General features: G+C 39.9%; 1 protein-coding gene across 1 annotated transcript in view; it reads right to left on the bottom strand.

Annotated features, from left to right (window-relative positions):
- Positions 1 to 23,966, bottom strand: part of Mccc2 (methylcrotonyl-CoA carboxylase subunit 2) — a 61,130-nt gene that overhangs the window by 10,197 nt on the left and 26,967 nt on the right. The window contains exons 8-16 of the mRNA XM_070031319.1: positions 21,869 to 21,933; positions 17,899 to 17,998; positions 17,710 to 17,805; positions 15,094 to 15,166; positions 11,373 to 11,449; positions 8,559 to 8,625; positions 6,740 to 6,896; positions 4,740 to 4,854; positions 1,543 to 1,628 (exon numbers count right to left, since the gene is read on the bottom strand). Coding sequence (XP_069887420.1) covers positions 1,543 to 1,628; positions 4,740 to 4,854; positions 6,740 to 6,896; positions 8,559 to 8,625; positions 11,373 to 11,449; positions 15,094 to 15,166; positions 17,710 to 17,805; positions 17,899 to 17,998; positions 21,869 to 21,933 — 836 coding nt within the window. The remainder of the gene's footprint in view (positions 1 to 1,542; positions 1,629 to 4,739; positions 4,855 to 6,739; positions 6,897 to 8,558; positions 8,626 to 11,372; positions 11,450 to 15,093; positions 15,167 to 17,709; positions 17,806 to 17,898; positions 17,999 to 21,868; positions 21,934 to 23,966) is intronic.

The following is a 23,966-nucleotide window of genomic DNA, read 5'->3' as shown; positions in this document are numbered from 1 at the left end:
CAATATGTGTTCAATCTCAGGCTTAAAATGGTATAACAACAAAATAATCAGAGCTGCATGGACAGGAATCTACATTTTTAGCAAAAACAAAAAAAATTAATTTTATAAAAAAAGGGGCAAAATCAAGACTATCATTCTTTTTTTCTGCATCTGATTTGAGTTTTTAAATTTTTTTAAATTGTGAAAATACCATACAGAGGGGTTACAATTACATGAGCAAGATAATGAGTACATTTCTTATCAAGCATTGTTGCTTCTTCCCTTGTTTTCCCTTCCCATCTCTTCCCATCTCCACCCGCCCCTCCCCCCCGCCCCACATGGCGCCAAAGTTATAAAGACCGTTTTTCTAACATCTTGTATATCTCATTGTTGCAATGGGTCCACCTGTACCCCTATTTAAACTATTTGTTTTTTCCCTTCCCCTCCACAAATTCTACCAACATCAAATACAGTGAAAACAGGGGTTATACCATTGGGGAAGGACATACAAAGCAACAAAGAAATCATCTTATAAATGTTAGAAACAATAGCAAGAAAGAAAAACCATTTGAGTCCTTATCTTGGGGTTCATTTTGCCTAACATCAACTTATCTGACCGTTTCTGCTTGTCTCAGACATATACTAGTAATTGCAAATAAGGGAAACCATAGGACCTATGTTTCTTTGGGCCTGGCTTACTTCACTTAATATAATTTTTTCCAAGTCTTTCCATTTCCTAACAAATGGGGCAATGTCATTCTTTCTGATGGAGTCATAGAATTCCATTGTGTATATATACCACATCTTCTTGATCCATTCATCTACTGAGGGGCATCTTAGCTATGGTAAATAATGCTGCAATAAACATAGTTGTGCTGGTAGCTTTAGTATGGCCTTGTTTGTGATCATTCGGGTAAATACCCAAAAGTGGGATTGTTGGGTAATAGGGGAGCTCTATGTGGAGTCTTTTGAGGAACATCCAGACTACTTTCCAAAGTGGTTGAATAAGTTTACACTCCCACCAACAATGCAGTAGGGTTCCCTTCTGTCCATCCCCCCTACAACATCTGTTGTTATTAGAGTTCTTGATTATAGCCATTCATTCTTATTCCTAGTTCCTAGCATGGCTCACCTCTGATTACAGGTCACAGGGTCCAGGAATGGACCCTACCACTCTACAACTACAGCCAGAGATGGGTTTGGTTGGGGGGGGGGGGGGGAAGGGGGGGCAGGTAAAATCAGACTATGGTGATAGATCTATAACCCTGAAAAACTGGGAGGAAGGTAGCTAGTTAACTGTTGTCTAACAATATAAAGTTTGTCAAGACATCTTGATTTTTGGAGAAAGAGTTTCACTATGTAGGTCATGCTGGCTTCAAACTCATGATCCCCCTGCCTCGGCCTCCTATGGTTGGGATTTCAGGTGTCTGTCATCACACCTAGCCAGACACAATTTTTATATTTCTATAAAGGCCAACCATGCCAGCAGCTCAGGTCTCTGTAAAACTGCCCATTTGAATGTCAAAATTCCCAATGTAGAGTGAGTGATGCTCTGGTTCCTACCTGGCACTAGAATAATAAGGGTTTCCTTCCTCTTCAAATCTCTTAATGATAGGCTCTTTTAGGTTTGCTTCTTCAGCACTGGAGAACTGAAAGAGAACAAGAGTAAATCAGCTTTACTGGAACAACTGAAAGCACTTAGGTAACCACAAAAAAGATTTCATGAATAAGAATGAACACCACAACTGGCTGGAGTTGTGGCTCAGTAGAGAATTACTTAGCAAGCATATGGCCTTGAGTTCAAACCTCAGTACTGAAAGAAAAAAAAAAAAGATTAGTACTACTAACATTCACATAATATGAAAAGATTTCAAGTGTTGCTGATATACATAATCTGACTGAGCCTAAGCTTCAAAGTAGCACATTTTTACAAGTCCATTATTAAAGACAATGTCCTGAGGTCACTGAAAGTAAAAATTAAGGGTATTACGTATCATATTCCAGCATGGAACAATAATGGAAATGAGTTATAGAATATAACCAAAGAGCCACATTAAACTTAGTAGCCTCTGCTTAAGATGGTAGATTCAAGGGAGAACTCAAATTGTATAACTGCGTAGAAAGGCAAAGGCAAAATTCAACAAAATAAACACTAAGAAGTTCGTACTTGAAAGGCGTAAGGTGGGGTGGGGTCAAGAGGAAAGTGAATAAAGGAAAGAATTTAATGTAAGCCAGGCACTGGTGGCTCATGCCTATAATCCTACCTACTCAGGAAGCTGAGATCTGAGGATCATGGTTCAAAACCAGCCTGGGCAGGAAAGTCCTTGAGACTCTTAACTCCAATTAACCACCAGAAAACCAGAAGTGGAGTTGTGGCTCAAAGTGGTAGGGTGCTACCCTTAAGCAAAAGAGCTCAGGGACAGTGCCCAGACCCTGAGTTCAAACCCCATAACTAATAACAATAATTCAATGTATGTACTACAAAACTAAGAAGAGTGTTAAGGGATGACAATGATTATGATGCATTGTATTTATAAACTGCTTTGTTAAATGGAAAATCCTTTGTACATCTACTTAAATAATAGAAAAATACTTCCCACAAGAAAGGTAAAGTAGAAGATTTTCATCCAAAATAGACAAAACTATAATCAGTTTCCTAGGTAGTATAGATATTTTTTTCCTTTATTAAAAATGAGTGGCCTTTGGCTGAGGACTGGTAGCTCATATCTATAATCCTAACTACTCAGAAGGCTATCATCTGAGGATTGTGGTTTGACCCAGCCCTGGCAGAAATATCTGTGAAACTCGTAACTCCAACAAGCTGGAAGTGTGGAGCAGTAAGTCAAGTGCAAGAGCACCAGCCTTAACAAAAAAACCTAAGAGATAGTACCCAGGACCTGAGTAGTTCAAGCCCTAAGACTGGCAGGTGGCAGGTACACATGTGTGCATACACATATTAGTGGCTTTCCTATCAGCATTATGAGGATCAAGTGATAATTCAGTATTAAAAATCTATAGTAATCTTGCCGGGCGCTGGTGGCTCACGCCTGTAATCCTAGCTACTCAGGAGGCTGAGATCTGAGGATCGCGGTTCAAAACCAGCCCGGGCAAGAAAGACCGTGAGACTCCTATCTCCAATAAACCACCAGAAAACCGGAAGTGGTGCTGTAGCTCAAGTGGTATAGCGCTTGCCTTGAGCTGAAGAGCTGAGGGACAGCGCCCAGACCCAGAGTTCAAGCCCCACGACCGACAAAAAAAAAAAATCTATAGTAATCTTGAATATAGAAATCTTGAAAAGTATTTGCATTTTGGTTGTGGGTATAGAACTTACCTAACATGCAACAGGCCCTGCCCAGAACTGCAAAAACAAAAACGAAAACAAATTCCAGCTAACATGGTGGTACATGTCTGTGATGCCAAAATTGGGGAAGCAGAAGCAGAGAATTATTAATTCAAGTATAGCCTGGGCTACATAAGACCTTATCTCAAGAAAAACAAAATCCAAAACAAAACAAAACTTTAAAAAAGAAATTCCACACCAGAAGCAATTTTTTTTTTTTTTTGGTCGTGGGGCTTGAACCTTGGGCTTGGGCACTGTCCCTGCGCTCTTCATCTCAAGGCCAGCACTCTACTGCTTGAGCCACAGCACCACTTCCCAGAAGCAAATTATTTATTTTAAGTAAATCTTAATCCTATTTTATATACAAACTTAAACAACATTTTATGGACCAAGAATATGGAGGGAGAACAATTCTACTTACCTTTCACATATAAAAGGAGTAAGTGGTACCTATATCTGCATATCACATGAAAATTTATCAAAGAGCTACTGCTTAGTAGTTCTAGGCTTCACAGAGCTTAAGTGATGATTTCAAAGTATCAGATAGAACTTCATATCCCATCTATTCAACTCCATATCTCTACTACATGTCCCCATCTTGGGCCCACCCACCTGGACACATATATATGCATTGATAATGACTGATACAGATGGATCTACCACCTCAATTTAAGCCTTCTTGGAAACATAATTGGGATTTCAAGACATGGTTTCAAGATGGCTTTTCTATCATCCCATCATCACAAGCCCAGCATTAAAAATGAATGACCCTGATGCCGGCTCAAAGCCTGGAGAGGACGGGCCTCTTCCACATGATGCTCACTTTAGGAGCACACAGTAATCATCTTAAGGCTTGGTGCTAACTTGAAAAGGCTAAAAGTTATTAATAAAAATGCAAATCTCACAAGAATTTCTAACCAGGACAAACAAAAAAATCCACATAAAAAGCAGCTGCTTACTAAGTTGCCTTGCATATAGTTTCCACTGCCCTTTCTAATTTTCTTTACTTATTCTTTCAGACTGTAACAGGATTCAATTTGCAATAGATGACTGAGCCCTCCTACTCATGGGATTCTTACTGACGATCTAAAAGCAAAATGGAGAATATAAAATTCTCATACTTTCAGCTATAAAAAGAAGTATTGGATTCATTTGAATCTCACCAACTGCAAATGACTAAGAATGAAACATCTTTAAGCCTCAGGCACTCACCTAGACAGTTTTAAAAAATTTATAAATGACCAAAGGTAAATCAAATGCAATGGGTTGAAAAAAGGAAGAGAAGATGCATGGGTGAACCTGAATGCTCAGACAGCTTCAGGTCAGCATAACCCTGTGGTAACAACAGAATGGGGCTAGGTGCTCTGCTCCACGGATTCACTGTGAAGGCCAAACACAGAGGAAAAAAAATGTCACCTACCTGCTTCCCCTCCCGGGCTTTTATGTCCCTTGTTACTGTGGCTAACACAGTGGCTGCTTGCTCTCCTCCCATCACTGAGATACGAGCATTTGGCCACATGTACAGAAATCTTGGGCTGGGAGAAAAGAAAGAATAATTAATCCAATACCCATAGAGATCTTTCAGAGGCCCTATTTGCCTGTTAATTTAGCAACTGTTCTTCCAGCTACATGGTATAATTATCTGAGAGCCTTGAAAAACAAGCAAAGCAGATGCTACCAGCATGCCAGTAATCCTAGCTACTCAGGAGACTGAGATCTGAGGACTACGGTGCAAAGCCAGCAAGGAAGGAAAGCCCATAAGACTTTTATCTCCAATTAACCAGCAAAAAGCTGGCTAAAGTGGCAGAATGCCAGTCTTGAGCAAAAAGGCTAAAGAGACAGCACGCAGGCTCAATAGTAGGGAAAAAAAAAAGGCAACGGTGACAATGAACCAAAACAAAACAAAACAAAACAAGTGGAGCTGAGTGTGATAGTGCATGCTTATAACCCCAGTTATATAGAAAGCAAAGGTAAGAGAATCTTGGTCTAAGGCTAGGATATGGCTTAAGTGTGAGAGCACCTGCCTAGTAATCAAGGTGACCAAGTTCAAACCCCAGTGCTACTAAAGGCAAAAAACAAACAAAAACAACCGATGCCTAGAGCCCAATAAGTCCAATCTCTGAAGATGAGGATATAATTAGGTTCTCCATTATAAAAGTATTCATAGCGGGGGAGGGGGAGGAGGGAGGGTGTTGAGGGTGTTGGGGGGGAGGATGGAAAGGGATGGGAAGGGGAAACAAAGGAGGAGGCTACAATGCTTGATAAGAAATGTACTCATTATCTTGCCCATGTAATTGTAACCCCTCCCTACAGTATTTTCACAATAAAAAAAAATAAGTAAAAAATAAAAAAAAGCATTTATAATATCATGCCATTATCTGCCTGGGTGTTGATGGCTCATGCCTATAAACCTAGTTACTCAGAAGGCTGTCATCAACCAGCCTGAGCAGACAAATCCAGGAGACTTTTATGTTCAACTAACCAGAAAAAAGTCCAAAGTGAAGGTGTAGCTCAAGTGGCAGAGCTCAAGCCATGAGCAACAAAGCAGAGTAAGAACTCAAGGTCCTGAACTTCAAGCTCCAGTAACAACAAAAATGAAAACAGAGAAGAGATAACACTGATCAGGATGTACTGTATTCATAAATTAACATGTTGAACTGAAACCTCTGCGTACAACTACTTAATAATTTAAAAGAAAAAATATTTTTTAATGCTATTGTCTATAGCCATCTTGTTTCTGGCTCCTAACTGGTCATATGTGTCTTTATGCTACCTGACTAGCTGGCTTCAAACTTTGATCCTCAGATATCAGCCTCCTAACTAGATAGGATTATAGGTATGAGGCACTAGCACCCAGGCTTTACTGATTCTTCTACCTTATGCTTACACTGCTTCACTGGGTTGGTTGCATTTCAATCTTCTTTTCTAGTCCAAGAGATCAATGCAAGATCTTGGTTGCATCACACAAGTCTCATGTGGAGGATTTTCATTATCAAAACTTCCTGGTTCTCCTTTTAAATTGTTTCCAAAAAGTGCCACTGGCATTAAATTTAATTTCATTCTTTTTTTTTTTTTTTTTTTTTGTCAGTCGCGGGGCCTGAACTCTGGACCTGGGTGCTATCTCTCAGCTCTTCAGCTCAAGGCGAGTGCTCTACCACTTGAGTTACAGCACATCTGGCTTTTTCTGCTGATGTAGTGCTGAGGAATCAAACCCAGGGCCTCAAGAATGTAAACAAGGCAAGCGCTCTATCACTAAGCCACCTTTCCTAGCCCTTAATTTCATCCTTGAGATGACATAAATTAGGATATAATCAATCAAGATTTATGAATGCCATTCTATACCTCAAGCCTGATATAAACTGGACATTTATAATAATCCTTAAAACATTTCTTTCAGAGGAAATCATGACAATCACTCACCTATATGCTCTGCCGCACATCCCATAGTTTCCAGCCCCATAGGATCCCCCAATGATGACAGTGATCTTAGGCACTTTGGCACAAGCCACAGCAGCCACCATCTTGGCCCCATCCTTGGCAATTCCTTCGGCTTCATACTCTTTCCCGACCATGAATCCTGGACAGAAATAAAGGCCCAGGTGATGAGATGAATGTGCAGAAATCAGTACCACAGTACATCACCTTGGCTGAAACTAGTTACTGGTCTCTCACCCTAACAAAACACCTATGTTTAGTACACTCCTAAAAGTGTGATTTAACAGGTAAAATAAGATTTTTCTCTCACCACTTTTCAAATTTCCTTACAACAGGTAATTAGGATGCACACTAAAACTTTGTCCAACAAAAAAGAGGCAATCTGTTGTCAAGAAACCTTTTCAAAGCAGCAGCTTGGTAGCCATGTGACATGGCCAGCTAGGAGAAAGGACTGTGAGTATGCAGATTGGGAGGTCTCCAGTCTCCAATGACTTAGTTTAAAATATTACTGCAGCCAGGCGTGGTGGCTCACGCCTGTAATCCTAGCTACTCAGGAGGCTGAAATCTGAGGATCGCAGTTCAAAGCTAGCCCTGGCAGGAAAGACCATGAGACTCTTATCTCTAATAAACCACTCAGAAAAACAGAAGTGGATTGTGGCTAAAGTGGTAGAGTGCTAGCCTTGAGCTGAAGAGCTGAGGGACAGCACCCAGGCCCAGAGTTCAACCCCCACAACCGACAAAAAAAAAAAAAATATCTATTTATCTATCTATCTATCTATCTCTCTCTCTCTCTCTCTCTCTCTCTCTCTCTCTCTCTCTCTCTCTCTCTCTCTCTCTCTCTCTCTATCTATCTATCTATCTATATCTGCAGAAGGCTGCAGCATGCTTTAAAACTTTGATGAAATAAAGATTATTTCACTGGGTGCTAGGAGTCCCTACCAGACTCAATTGCCAGGCTTCCTGCTTCTTCTTTTGCTCCCAGGTCTCCAGGGATGGCACTTCTTTTGCCTGTGTTTGTGATGCACAAAACTGAGAAACTGCTTGAATTAAAAAAATATATATGGATAAGCCAGGTGCTGGTGGCTCACCCCTGTAATCCTAACTACTCAGAAGATTGAAATCTGAGGATCATGGTTCAAAGCCAGCCCAGGCAGGAAAGTCCATGAGACTCTTATCTCCAACAAACCACTAGAAAACTGGAAGTGGCGCTGTGGCTCAAGCGGTAGAACACTTGCCTTGAGCTGAAGAGTGCAGGGACAGTGCCCAAGCCCAGAGTTCAAGCCCATGACTGACCAAAAAAAAAAAAAAGGTAATTTTAATGGGTGTGGTATATACTACTATAATTCCTGCATCTGGGAGGCTGATGAAAGATCACATGTTCTGTGCAAGCCTACATTCATAATAAGCCTCTATATGAAAACCACCTTCCTTCCAAAATAGTGAAAGAATGGATCATCCCCTCAAAAATAAAGTATTCATGAAGTAAAATGTTGACCCTTGAGCTGGGCACCAGTGGCTCACACCTGTAATCCTAGCTACTCAGGAAGCCAGCCAGGGCAGAAAAGTCCCCATGAGACTTGTATCTTCAATTAATCACTCAAAAACTGGAAGTGATGCTGTGCTTCAGCGTGGTAGAGTGATATAGCCTTAAGTAAAAGAGGTCATAGACAGTGCCCAGGCCCTGAGTTCAAGCCCCATCACTGACCAAAAAAAAGGTTGACTCTTAAAGAGAGCCTAGTAGAAAGTATATCGAATAGAACCTTCCCAGAGTAAACGTAACCAAGCTGAATGAACTATTCCTCACCAGTGATGTTCTGAAGGAAGAGCAGAGGAGTATTTCTTTGGCAACACAACTGGATGAAGTGAGCACCCTAGATGCAAACAACAGAAGTCCTTTATAAAAGGCATTAAAGGTTCATGATCATCTTACATCCAACGAAACTGCAGTTTGGGACAGAGTGAAGAGTGAATAACCTTTGGCTGCTCTGTCTTTCCATCAAAGATGCTGTCCATTACAACAGGACACACTTGCCTTGTATAATCACCCATACAATCAATAATATGTGGCTGCAAGCCAACCACTGTTCAGGAATTGCTGGACTTAGTAATAAATTTTCTAATAACTGAACTCAGGGCTGCACACTCTTGCTTCACTTTTCTGCTCAAGGCTGGCACTCTACCTCTTGAACCATACATCTACCTCCAGCTTTTTTGATGGGTAATCCTAGAGATAGGATTTTCACAGACTTTCCTAACAGGGATGGCTCAAATCTCAATCCTCCTGAGTAGTCAGGACTACAGGTGTGAACCACCAGTGACTGACCCTATTTAATGACCATTGGCTAACCATTCCTTCATACATTATGACAAAATACCAACCTTTCTTACTAACATGCTCAAATGAAATGGGATGTTTAGATTAGGTGAGCACTGAAAATGTTTTTAGTTTTGAGTTTAGGTTAATGACTAAACCTCTAGCTAGTGCTTTTTTCCTGTCTTCTAAATTCTATTACAGCCAAGAAATGCTTGTCAACCATTTCCTTTAGGCTTACTCTGCTAGCTCTGCTGGACAGTACAAAATTGCAAAGTAAGTGTTCAACCTCAGGATGACTATGTTTTCAGGGATGAGGAATCACAAAGATTTGGGGGCTTATTTTAGTTAAATGAAATGTCAGACAGGGGCCAAGTATAACATTCTGGGTTTATGTGTAACAAGTGGGCAAATCGGTGATTTATCTGGTCCTGCCCCATTTTAGGGAGGACGGGGGAAAACTGGAGTGAAACTTGGCATCTTACATTCTACCACTTACTAGTCTATGCTCATGGTCCTTTTTGTTCTCATTTGTTTTGGACAGGGTTCTGCAATTTTGCAAGAGGCTGGCCTCAAACCTCCAACCTTCCTATCTCCATTTTCTGGATAGCCAGTATTTTAGACCAGTTTTACCACATCGAGGCTGAATTTCTTCTATTAAAATAATTATGTGCTTCTCACTAAAAATCATCTCAGGAAAAATATTTGGAGAAATACTTTATATTATTAAATGAGGCTAAACCAGGCACCAGTAGCTCACACCTATAATCCTAGCTACTCAAGATGTTGAAATCTGCATATTGAGGTTTGAAGCCAGCCTAGACAGGAAAGTCCAGGACACTCTATCTCTAGTTACCCACCAAAAAGCTAGAAGTGGAACTGTAACTCAAGTGGTAGAGCATTAGCCCTGAGCATAAAACCTCAGGGACAGTATCCAGGCTGAGTTTAAGCCCCAGGCCCAGTATTAAATAAGTGAATAAATAAACATAAATAAAAATAAGCAAAAATCTCCCTATGCATGTTAATACCAACTTTAGGGGAGGAGGTTGGTCTAGATGACTTTCCTACAAGAGAGGGCTCAAACCTTGATCCTCCCCAGTAGCTAATACTACCTAATGAACTGTTATTAAAAAGTTCTTCATGATATGATTATGGTTGACATTAATTTTCTTTATTTTTACTTTTTCATTTTTTTATAGTTGAGTTGAGGAAATAATAAAGGACAGTAAAATTAGAAACTGACATATTAATAAAACATTTCACCGAATTTCTCAGTTGGGTTATAAAAGAGCCTCATTGCTACAAGAGACACTTAACCTCGTTTATAGAAAAGATTAAATTTTTTCTTAGGAGTTTCACCAAAGCATATAGATTACATTTACTCAAGATTAGATAAATCCAAGACAATGACCTTTGAAATCAAATATTAAGCTGAAAGACACAGGAAAATTCCTCCCTTTAAATCACAATAAAAAGGCACACATTTGGGGCTGGGAAGGTAGCTCAGCGGTAGAGTGCATGCCTTGCGAGCATGAGGCCCTGGGTTCGATTCCTCAGCACCACATAAACAGAAAAAAGAAAAGCCGGAAGTGGCGCTGTGGCTCTAGTGGTAGAGCGCTAGCCTTGAGCTGAAGAGCTGAGGGACAGCGCCCAGGCCCAGAGTTCAGGCCCCATGACTGGCAAAAAAAAAAAAAAAAAAAAAAAAAAAAAGGCACACATTTGTAATAATCCTAGGCACTCAGGTTTTGATCTGAGGATCACAGCTTAAAGCCAGTCTGGGATGGACAAATCTGAGTTTTATGTCCAATTAACCAGTGAAAAGCCAAATTGGAGGTGTGGCTCAAGGTGTGGAGCACCAGTCTTGAACTCAGGAGTTCAAGCCCCAATACTAGCAAAAAAAAAAGTCAGAACCCCAGGACCAGAGACTTCCTAGCGCCAGGAAGTAAACATAAACAACCAGATGGTAGGACAGAAGAGAATAAACAGATCAAATCTCAGCATCCCTGAATAGCATGCCTGAATCCCTACAGCATAGGAAGTCCTGAAGAACAGGCACTTTCAAGCAAGTGTTCCTAAGATGAGTGTATTTGATTTTTAATTATGCTACAGGTAATTCTTTACATCACATTAATGTAAAGCACCACAAGAACTGCTTCCAACACTAACACTGCACCCATGAGGGCATAGTGCTGTTGGATGCTATCCAGAGTTAAACATCACACAGATTTTATGCATGCATTTTAATTCATCATGTGACTTTTGATTTTAGTTAAAACAAAATTCCCACACATTTTTATCAATACTTGCCTTTTTTGCAGATTCAGAAAAGAGAACTCCATTATTTCCAATAATGCCCACTGGATATCCAAATATCCGTGCAAATCCTCAAAAGAAAATTCAGAAAGGACTTTTCAGAGGGCTTTAAATTCACAACAGAGGTATATTTGCATGATCTTTAATTTCAGATCAAAGTTTAAAATGTAAAGAAATTTTGTCTATGATAAAATAGTTTGTGTCACAAGTTTTGATTCCGGGGCTGGGAAGGTAGCTCAGTGGTAGAGCGCTTGCCTTGCATGCAGGAGGCCCTGGGTTCAATTCTTCAGCACCACATAAGCAGAAAAAGCCAGAAGTGGTGCTGTGGCTCAAGTGGTAGAGCACTAGCCTTGAGCTAAAAAACTGAGGGGCAGTGCCCAGGCCCAGAGTTCAGGCCCCACAACTGACCAAAAAAAAAAAACCCACAAGTTTTGATTCCTAAATTGAATGTGGCTTTCACATTTTTCCTTCTCTAAAGAACTGATGTTACCAAAGGAGGAGGCTGCAATGCTTGGTAAGAAATGTATGCATTATCCTGCCCATGTAATTGTAACCCCTCTGTACAATATGTTTACAAATAAAATAAAATAAAATAAAAAGAACTGATGTTACATACACTGTTATCCCTTTGTCTTTGAATAATGGTTTAATGATTGTGACCTAAAGGATATCTGAGTGCCTAGGACACACTGAACAACAAGTATGGAGTCATTTAAAAGTCAACATTCAGAGCTATTTGCCAACATGGCCAAAAATGCCTATAGTAATGACTGGCTTAAGCCTTTAAAAGGATAAATTCAGGGAAATAATTTTTCTTTTAAGAAAGCCAGAATAGTCAAGCCTAGAAATAACCAAATATAAAGCAAGAAATCCAGTTAAGCTTTGAAGAACGAATCATTCCATCTTCATTTTCTCTGCGTTTGCATCTTTTCCTTTCCTTTCCCACTTTGTCACCACTCCAAATTGGGGAGTGGGGAAGGGGGAAGAAACTGGGAGAAGAGAGAAACAACTGTTACTTTGTGAAGCAGGTACATCAGGGGATTCAAGAAGTGTCTTATTATTTGGATAAATGAGAAGAACTTGATGAGAGTGAAAAAGTCTTTCTCCATACACTTTCAACAAGTCTACTTAAAAACTAGAAATAGATGCTCCATACAGGTACACTTGGTGACAGTTTTGCTACTGAAAGCCCTACAGTCCTGAACTTTGCTTATTCATACTCAAGCTGTACAGCTATGTCCATCTAACACAACTGCTCAAGTGCATTGTAGAGGAAGACTAAACAGCATGAGTGTTTGAACATAGGACTGATTAAGCCATAAAGCTGACTTCTGTGTGACATATTTCTGTATACTCGTGCGCGCGCGTGCGTGCGTGCGTGCGTGTGTGTGTGTGTGTGTGTGTGTGTGTGTGTGTGTATGTTTTTCTAGGCCAGAATTCAGGGCCTGGGTTCTGTCCCTGAGCTTCTTTTGCTCAAGGCTAGTGCTCTACCACTTAAGCCACAGCTCTACTTCTGGATTTTTTTGATGGTTAATTGGAGATGAGAGTCTCTTGGGCTTGTCTGACCAGGCTGGCTTCAAATCGTGATCCTTTCAGCCTCCTGAGTAGCTAGCTTTTTCTGAGTATTGGAGGGAGATAAGAGTCTCAGACCTTCCTATCTGGTCTGGTTTCAAACCATGATCCTCAGATCTCAGCCTCCTAAGTAGCTATGATTACAGGTATAATCCACCAGCACCCAGCTGGCTTATTTTTTAATGGGCATGCTTATTTAATGCAATAAAACAGATGCTGCTGTGATGGCCACCTATGACTCTTAGGCCTCAAATTCTTGACAAAAGCATAGGCTTTGGCCTAGTCATCCTAAATGGCACTACCATGTCCAAAAGCATCTTGGGCAGGGGGAAACTCACACTAAGGTCAAGCAACCCACTCTGGTCCTGCCCCACCAACAAAGGCAGCATGCTAGAATTCATTTGGAAGAGAGAGAGAGAGAGAGAGAGAGAGAGAGAGAGAGAGTGTGTGTGTGTGTGTGCGTGCGCACGTGCGTGCCAGAATCAGTGCTTCAACTCAGGATCTGGGCACTATCCCTTAGCTTTTTAAATAAAAACTAATGATCTACCACATATGCCACAGCTTCGCTTCTAATTTTTTTTGATGGTTAATTGGATATGAGAATCTCTTAGGCTTGTCTGCTCAGGCTGGCTTCAAATCATGATCTTTAGATCTCAGCCTCCTGAGTAGCTAGGATTAGAGATGTGAGCCTCCAATGCCCAATGTGCTACCCTTTTAACCACAAAGTCCTTCAACCTCATGGCCCAGCTTGAGGAGCAGGTACTGATGGACTTGCTGGGTAGGAAATATGACCCACTGTGCTAGGCACACTATTGGGGAGCATCAACTGTCTGATCCAATTTGGACTTCTAAGCAAGAAAGCTATTAAATCCAAGAAACTACTGGGGCCTATATAAGGCCAAGTTCTGATGCAAGAGAAAATCCTTAATAACTTCCCTTGTGAAGACATTGAGTCTCTATGAAATCTGACCTTCCTCCCACTCCTTAGACCTGTTCCCTGGCATCCCCTGTTCTTCTCTCTCCCCTCCTTATTCCAAGCTTATATGTTTCAGTAGTTTCAAGGAGTGGAAGAAGGTAGATCTATCCCCAGTCTTCTGAGGACAAAAGTATCACAAGTCTTTTGGCAAGTCCTGGGCACATACATTAGAAGTAGCTGACAAGGACAGCCCATCCATCTTTAGAAAGCAGAGAAGCTCTAAACTGCTACACAATCAGGGTTATATCCTGCACCATTTGGTAACAAATCCTGTCCATATATCAAACAAAAAGCTCTTAATCACTTAAACACCTAAATATAAAAACATAAATTCTACTTTCTGTGTGAACCTTTCTCCTGCTCACAAATCAAACCAAGAGAAAATGCTAAGGTTTAGCCTTAAGCTTTAACATGCATTTGCAATTTGGATTTTTACAGCTAAGATTTTTCCCTACTTTGATACGTTATCTTCAGATTAACTGCTCTATTTTCAAACATGTCACAAACAAGTATAATTCATAAGACTGGTTCTGCTATTTGTCCAAGAGTCTAACATCTGTATGATATATTTTTCTTCAGAAGTCTATAAAATTAACATCTGAAGACAAAAAACAAAATACTTTTATACATTCTCAAATTATTTCAGAAAAGGTATGATAAGTGGTATGACAAAGACACCCAGCCCATCCACCCTTACAGGAAGCAGATAGTGTCCACAATCCACCGTATGCAGGATCATCTGAGAAAAGAGTCACCTTAACATCCTTCTGAAAAGTTAAGCATCATATCAAATTTCTCAGCTGAACTAGATTGAAAAATGCAGGAAACAAGGCTGAAATCTTTAAAATAATTATGCTACCCAGGGCAGAAAGAACAACAAATATTTCCTGCTAATTTTACTGTAAGAACCTTCGCATACAATGCCACAAAGTCACAGCTAAAGACCCACACCACAGCATCAGCTGTCATCATTTTCAATTTTGCATCTATGGAGCCATTCAGCTACAAATAATCTGTAGGAAACAGCTCCATTAAAAAAGTGACTCATACATTTGTAGTGCTCCAAATAACAAAGCTCATGCCAACTGCATCAAAGCCTTGCAAAAAGGGATGATTATTTTCAAAACAGTAGAAAACATTCAGATTTTCCCTTCTTCACTTTTGTACCTGTAACTAATGTGTCTCCATATAAGGCTTTGAACTCATTGAATCTGCTTCCATCCACGATTCTAGCAATGACCTAAGAGGAAAAAAAAAATAAGTGTCTCTGAATAATGATACCACAGAGCAATTTTTGCATTCAAGTTATTTATAAGGAAAATTAATTACAGTGACATAGTCACTTTCACAAAAATGTCACTGTACACAGAAAAATGGTCCTAGAATTTTACCTGACAGACATCGTTACTGATCAGAACATATACTGGGCTCTAATTTTACTATAAAGCAAGAGCTATTGCACCATAAAGCAAGAGCACTATTGCACACAAGAAAACAGTAGCAAGGACACAGGGTACTGGTGACTGGGCTCAGCTCCAAGCAGAGGCGCAGGGGGTTGGTATGCCTCAGAATACAACCAGAAGAAGCAGGGCACAGAAGAGCTTAGAGTTAGAAGACACTGGCACCAGTCAAAGGTATCACAAAGCCTGGTTTCCCAGAGCACATTATTTGAGTCATTTTCACTTCCACATAGATGAGACAAAGCAAGGAAGACATGATGAAGAAAGACCAAAAGGACTTGTAAAAATAATGCTGAGATGAAGTTCTACCTCTGAAAAACTGGTCATAAAACCCTTCAAACCTACATCTTAAAACTGATGTAGCTCTGTGGTACTCACCTAACATGCATAAGGCCCTGGGTTCAATCCCCAGCAAAATCAATTGTTTTATTGTAAAATCAATAAATGAATGAATAACCTTAAAGTTCTCTGCATCTACTTCTTCATCTTTTTTAAAGCTAATATTTTAAATGTTAACTAAAGCATACTTACTGGCTCTCATTTTAAGGGTCTATTGTTATTACTATCTGCTAGTTAATTTGCATAAATATGCAACTATACCAGTTAACTGTTTTAGCTATGGGCCTCCAGAGCTGAGCCTCTTTTAACAAGCAATGAACAAATAACAACTACCATTGCTCCAGAAAGAAGAGTTGCTCCAAGGGTACAGCAATCAAGGGCTCATTAGTAGAACTGATCTTGAATCTTCCTCCTACACATGTCACATTAAAGTATCTTCCTAAGAACCTAGACTTCAAGAACAGACAATATGGTTCTATTCCCACTTCTAGAAGCAGAAACCAGTGCTCAGATGTTTAAACCTACACAACTGACTGGGTTTTCCAGTTCAGATTTCAGTTGTTGTTGTTAACTCCACAAATATTGAGACTCTGTCCAACTCTTACTTGCTTTCATTAAAAAAAAAAAAATAGAATTTAACAACAGTCAGCACAAAACAGCAAAAAGTGAAAGATGAAGTTACTATTTAAAAAGGTAAGACACAGTGGTGCACTACTGTACTCCCAGCACACAGAAGGCTAAAAAAGCACATCTATACAATGGAATAACAAATGCATTTATCAATTCATACATAAAGTATTTACTTAATGCTTACCATATTACTATATTATTAGTATAAGAATTAAAACCCAGCCAGAGAAAATGTTTCATGAAGAACTTTTAATGACAAGGAAAAATGTTTATAATTTGAATTGTAAAAGAAAAAGCATGGGATATAAATAAGTGTATGTATAGCCATACAACTCTATCCATGAGGGACTGGTTCTGGAACTCTCATACCACAACCCACATATATTCAAGTCCTTTACATAAAGTGGAATAGTACCTGCACATAACCTATGCCCATCCTCCTAAAGTAGGCAGTTGCTCCTATTACCTAACATAATGTGAATTCTATACAAATAATTGTTGTACGGCATTGAATAGAGAATAAGGATAAGAACAATGTCTGTACATGATGAGCTGCAGATATTTCTTAAATGACCTGTGGCTAGTGGAATCCATGGGAGCAGAACCACAAACCCAGAAGCCATGGACAGCCAAATATAAACATGTCTTATGTCAAAATATCCAAAAGTGAGCCACTCTCTCTGGCTGATAGAATTAGAACCATTTTAAGAAATGTGTTTTCTACATTTTTCATTGAGTAAATAGTTTTATAGCCAAAAAGAGGAAGAAACTTTACAGGTTAAAGTTTCTAACACAGATACTCTTATTAAGATGATTTCCCAATCCAAAAATTATCCTGCCAGCTATAGATACTGAACAAAATAAAAGCCTACATGCTCCAAGCAAACACTAAAAATTGTCATTTTAGATTACAGAAGACTATCAAAATCTGTAACCATAGCAACTTTTCCAACTGTAATCAAGTCTACTCTTCACTAATGTCATACTGATTTTCCAAAAGGATTTTTTTCTGACATTTTATCCATTTCCCAAAGTAGAACACTGACAAGGCATAGCTGAATTCTGTGAAGATGCACTGTGTTGTTCCTAATGCCCACAGGGGTGTAGAGTCTGCTCTGGGAACAATCAAAGCTCTGTTGTAGTGCACTGAAAATTTCCCAATTACTAAAGACCTCTCCATCTCACTAGTGACACCTATACTATGAAAAAACATCTTTCCTATATGTCACCTCCTTACTGAGTAAGAACCACATCTATCCCTGTGCAAGAACATACAGCAACAAACTAGCTTTGAGAATGACACAAAGACACTGTGACAGTATGGCTAACAGCTCAGTTTCCCTTCCACATTTACCTCTCGGACATCAAAGCTCCTCTTAAGGTTTGCCCCAACGATTCCATACAACTCATCAGCAGGAAATAATGGCTCTTCAGAAGGTTCAACAGTAACCTATAAAAATTTGGAACACTATGTCAACCTGATTCAGGTGGCATAAGCTACAATACTCTGCAGGAAAATAAAAGGAGAGCATATACTACATACATCCAGTTTCTTGTGGTAATTGAGACTCCTCACAACCTTCCTTGTTAAGTGAAGGGCATGGTGATCATCCAAGGCATAGTGGTCAGTGACTCCAGACTTTCTAGAGAGTAAAGCACATAACAACAATTAGAACTGGGAAAAAGAAGAAATTAAACATCTAAACCCAAATACCTTCCTCAGCTAAGGACAATTCTTATTTCCAAAATACTTCCATAAGAGTCATTTTATTTATTTCTCATAATGTCACTGGAAATGACATAAACTTCATTTTCCAAAGAGGAAAGACAGAGGTACACACAGGTACCTTGCCCTAGAACTAATAACAGCAGTAACAGAGCCTATGACTTCTATTTCTCCTGACCTTCTGCTAAACCATGGGCCTTGCTGACAAGGCTTCTTTTTTAAGTGCTCCTGGAATAGGATGATGCACACTGTCCACAGATGATACACATTCACAATTAGCCAATAACATCAGGAGTGTCTGCACCCAACTGGGCTTCTAAAGAAGATATTGATCATGGTCTCTTGAAGACCCTGGTAATGAAGCTGAAAATAATGTCCCCTGAATGACAGATAAAAATCCAGGCCAAGCCAGGCTCCAGTGGCTCATGTCTGTAATCCTAACTACTCAGGAGGCTGAAGTCTGAGGATCACAGCTCAAAGCCAGACAGGCAGGAAAGTCTCTCAGACTCTTATCTCCAAAAAACTACTCAGAAAAAACAGAAGTAGTGCTGTAGCTCAAGTGGTAGAGAGCTAGCCTTGAGCAGAGAGGCTCAGGGACAGAGCGCCCAGGCCCTGAGGTCAAACCCCACGACCAGAAAAAAAAAAAAAAAAATCCAGATAAAATAGGGAATATGAGATGGGAGTTCCTCTGGATTTAAAGTGCCACAAAGGAAGCATGGGCTTACTCTGGTGACTAGTTTTGCCCTAGTCAGATGGCTTGTTATTCCAGATGTTGATGTACTACGGCTATCTAATAAAGCATTTTAAAAGTTCTTTAAACTCAGGTAAAAATATATACCTGAAAAAAAAAATTGAGGGTTCATCTTATATGGACTGAGCTGCTACACTTGAAGGTCTGATGTCACATGTAAGGCAACTGCCCAACCCTTGGCTGTCATGATAATTTCATGTAACTCTACCTCTGAACTGGGTGTTCACAAATTAGAGCAAAGGCCATGTTATTCTTTATTATAGCTCTTCATTGTTATGCATATAGCAGGCCTTTCAACAATATAACATTTCAAAATTGATCCTATCTAATGCTTTACTCATAAAATCAATGATACTTACTAACTTCTAACCACACCATAATCAATTAAAAACAGAAACAGAGGGAGCTGTATTTAAAATAGTATTTTCTTATAAAAAATTGTCTAATATTTAGGCAAATTACCAAAACAGAAGGAAAGAAAAATCTTTGGTGAGAAACTATATAAGCAAGTTTTGTATCAAATTAACCTTAAGAATGACTAATCAGGGCTGGGAATGTGGCTTAGTGGTAGAGGGTTTGCCTAGCATGCATGGAGCCCTGGGTTCAATTCCTCAGTACCACATAAACAGAAAAAGCCAGAAGTGGTGCTGTGGCTCAAGTGGTAGTGAACTAGCCTTGAAAAAAAAAGAAGTTCAGGGACAATGCCCAGGCCCTGAAAACAAGCCCCAGGGCTGGCAGGGAAAAAAAAAAAGACTAATCAGAGGCTTCACAGAACATAAAACAACGTGACAAGTACATTTTTTTAACACTTTTTTTAAAAATTGCCATGGTTTCAAACAGACAACTGTGGACAGTTTCTGGTGTTTTTCTGTACCAGAAACTGTACTAGGAGGTTGGAACTATCCATATCTCCATTCCACACAAGAAATGAGGCTCAAGCAGCCTAAAATCTGGCTAAATCTCAAGAGTAGTAAGTGCAACAAACAGAAAATGAATTCCAGAATCAACATTCCTAACCTGATGGTCTGCCTACATACAGCTTTATTTTTTTAAACAGTCAAATTTTTACAAAAATATTTTGGCAGGGCGTTGGTGGCTCACACCTGTAATCCTAGCTACTCAGGAGGACTAGAACTAAGAATCACGGTTCAAAGCCAGCCCGGGCAGAAAAAGTCCATGAGACTCAAATCTCCAATAAACCACTAGAAAACCAGAAGTGGCACTTGGCACAAGTGGTAGAGCGCTTGCCTTGAGCTGAAGAACGCAGGGACAGCGTCCAAGGCCCGAGTTCAAGCCCCATGACCGACAAAAAAAAAAATTTTTTTTGTTCGTCGGCCATCTATGGCTCATACCTGTAATCCTAGCTACTTAGGAGGCTGAGATGTGAGGATCAAGTTTGAAGTCAGCCAGAGCAGGAAAGTCCATGAGACTTTTTTTTTTTTTTTGTTAGCTTGAGCTGTAGCGCTGCTTCTGGTTTTCTGGTGGTTTATTGGAGATAAGAGTCTCACGGACTTTCCTGCCCGGGCTGGCTTTGAACTGTGACACACAGATCTCAGCCTCCAGAGTAGCTAGGATTATAGGCATGAGCCACCGACGCCCAGCCATGAGACTCTAATTTCTAATTAACCACTAGAAAACCGTAAGAGCTGTGGCTCAAAGTAGTAGAATGCTACTAGCCTTGAGTGAAGAGCCTAGGGACAATGCCAGAACCTGAGTTCAAGCCATACAATTGACTAAAAAAAAAAAATGTTCCTCAATTGTTATATTGCTGTCCCCTGATGAAGCATTTACAAACACATGTCCTATGTTCCTAACTTGTACCTTTCTATTTGCCACCCTGTTCTCTCCAGAATGAAATGCCCATGCCAGCCTGGTACACACTTGCTGGTATCCATGTAGTAACAGTTAGAAGCAGCCAGGTGCACAACAGTACTGTACCTATACCACTGCCCACCCTCCAACCCCTACCCCTGCCGTGTTGCTCAGGCAACATGCCACCTCCCAAATTTTAATTTGACCATGTCAACTCCACCCTAATCATTCGTTTAATTATTCTCCCTGTAACTGTTAAATGTAAAGTTAGCAGCATGTTTATAACTTTTTTAGCTCATTCATTTCTTTCTCCTGACTAATTATAAGAACTTGAGGATAGGAACTAGATCTAAGATTTTCTGAATTATTCATTAACACTTAATACAATCAATCTATCCACAAGTGATTGTCAAAGGAATGAGTTCTTGAAAACTGGGACAAAGGATCCCTCAACAAACTAGCCAGAGGCTAGTTTGGCAGTTTATGATAGGAAAAATGTAGAAATGTCACCACCCATCCTCCCTGTCACCCTAAATTTCTCCCACAGCCACCTGACTCCCTAAAAAACAAAGGGAGCTTACTGACCTGTGTGGCTATTGAACTTGATGGTGCAACTGAGTTCAAGCTGCCATTTGGAGCACAGTGCTGAGCCCCTTTCTCTAAAGGTATTCACCTAAGGTGAACATATTTAGTGCAACAGTTTTAAATTCCGCCTCTATGCAGACTCCCAAATAAAAACTTCCAACCCTGAACTGTTCCTCTCATAGGATACTCCCTTCCTAGCAATCTCAACTTAGATGTCACATGAGCAGATCTAGTTTTTCAAGTCTGAAAGGAATGCCTGATCCCCTTTTCCCAGTCCCAAATTCTCCTCCAGGTGTCCTATTCAGAAAATGAAATCAGTTCATGTCATTATGTTTACCTCCTCACTTTCCTATACCCCTATTAAAAAAACCATCACATCTTTGATCACACCTCAAAAACAAAATTGTGCCTAGTACATAATACATACTCAATGGGTATTGGTTAAATGAGAAACCTGGCTCTCCAGTCCTACACTATACTGAAAAAACTGAAGTCTAGCTATAAATGCAATTGTGCAAAAAACTGAACGTGAAGACTAAGTTATAGTTTAGCTTGACAAGCTGAGCACTGAGAAAAAAATGATGTAAAACAAGTAACATAGTCATCAATCCTAAAAAGAAACAAGCATTCCTGTTTCACCTGCAGTGAAGATCAGCACCACCAAGATCCTCCGCAGACACCTCTTCACCAGTAGCTGCTTTAACCTACAAGGACAAAATCTACAGTGAAAGATCAGTCCATCCATAATACAAATGATTCCCTAAACAAGCATATCTTCTAACTTGACTATAACCACAGAACTACGCAACACTAGCAAACCCAGAGAATATGATCACTAGTCTACAGATGAAAAACCTGAACCCAGATTAACTAAGAACTTGCCCTCAGTCCTTGCACAAGTGATGAAGCCTGACTTGAGCCAAACATTTCCCACTGAAAGCTTGCCCCTCCCTCTCCTGTGCTGCCTCCACACAGGCGCAAAGCCTTTTGAGTCTGTTAGTTCCTCTTCCCACCTAGGATCCTTTTGGTCTCACCTATCTTGTAATTCCCACTAGCTTGCCAGACCCACTCCACTTTCTCACAGTGACAGACACCTACACTATTAGCAGAGTAGCGCTTGCCAATCCAAGGTCCTATGGAATTCCATTTACACACCTCCAAAACGACCCTTGCCACACTGGATTTCAGTAATGTTCAAGGATCTCTATCATCAAGTTTATACTGTGACTTCCTTGGGGGCAGGATTTATCTTCAAGTAACTTAATAGGCTAAAATTATAATTATCACCTACTCTGGGTCACACCTTTAAGGTGGAAAAAATTTTCCTAGATTACCTTACATGAAAATGGAGAATATGAGTAAAGAGAAAGAAATCTCAAATAATAAATCAATGACTTAATTGTAACGAGAAATTGTAGCAGGAAAAAGGAAGAAAATCATTAATGTTAAATGACACCCTGATCCTGTGGGAACTGTACTGATTCCTACTTCCCTGGGTTAATCTGTTCTTCAATAGAAAAAAAAAAAAATCTAGTCGGGCACCAATGGCTCATGCCTGTAATCCTAGCTACTTAGGAGGCTGAGATCTGAGGATCATGGTTCAAAGCCAGCCGGGGTAGGAAAGTCCGTGAGACTCATCTCTAATAAACCACTCACAAAACTGGAAGTGGTGCTATGTATGGCTCAAGTGGTAGAGCGCTAGCCTTGAGCTGAAGAGCTGAGGGACTGTGCCCAGGCGCAGAGTTCAATTCCCACAACCAAAAAAAAAAAAAATCTGTATTCAAATAAAAATCATTAAGATACAACACAGAAATGACTTATTATTTGCTACATAGGAAGACTTTCTTAAAGTATCTCTCCACAGGGAGAGGTAATTAAAACTTGCAATTATTCTACCCCCAGAAATCAATTATTGGTTTTCCTCCCAAAAAATTCAGTGTAAAGTAACATTCAATCCAGACAATAACTAATTATAAGAGGTGTCTGGATATTTAAAGTAGCCAAAAAATCATAAATGACAGATATATTTATTTTCAGAGATCTGACTAATAAGCTGAAAAAAATAAGAATTTGTCATCAGTTAATATTTATTGAACACCCACATCTGATGCTGTGATAGGTGCAAAGATGATAAAGTTAGAGAAAATTAAAACAGCTTATAAATAACAAGTCAGAAGATAAATGAGACAGAAAAACAAATTTCTTCAAAAGCTGATCTCACTAACATTTGCTTCTGCCACTTTCTAAGCTTCTCAAAAGTGACTGCCTTTTCTCAGCATCTTTAATGACAGCCAGATTTAGAGATGTCATGGAGATAGAGGTGCTCTTCTAAACACTGTTTTCAAAGGTACACTACTAATGTAGGTTCAGAACCTTCAGATAACTGCAGGTTTGCTGTTATTGTTTGCTTCTAACATACAAGCTACACCTGAACCACAAAAGTTACAACTACTCGGGCTGGGAAGGTGGCTCAGTGGTAGAGCGCTTGCCTTGCATGCCTGAGGCCCTGGGTTCGATTCCTCAGCACCACATAAGCAAAAAGAAAAAAGCTGGAAGTGGCGCTGTGGCTCAAGTGGTAGAGCGCTAGCCTTGAGCTGAACAGCTGAGGGACAGCGCCCAGGCCCAGAGTTCAGGCCCCATGACCGGACCAAAAAAAAAAAAAAAAAAAGTTACAATAGAAATGTCGAAATTTCACTCATACCATAACTCATTTTCTAGTGAAAAATAAACCAGAACT

Source organism: Dipodomys merriami, unplaced genomic scaffold, assembly GCF_024711535.1.
Source record: "Dipodomys merriami isolate MVZ:Mamm:240054 unplaced genomic scaffold, mDipMer1.0.p SCAF_20, whole genome shotgun sequence".
In the NCBI taxonomy this organism is placed as follows: domain Eukaryota; kingdom Metazoa; phylum Chordata; class Mammalia; order Rodentia; family Heteromyidae; genus Dipodomys; species Dipodomys merriami.
This window is presented reverse-complemented; position numbering and strand designations above follow the sequence as displayed.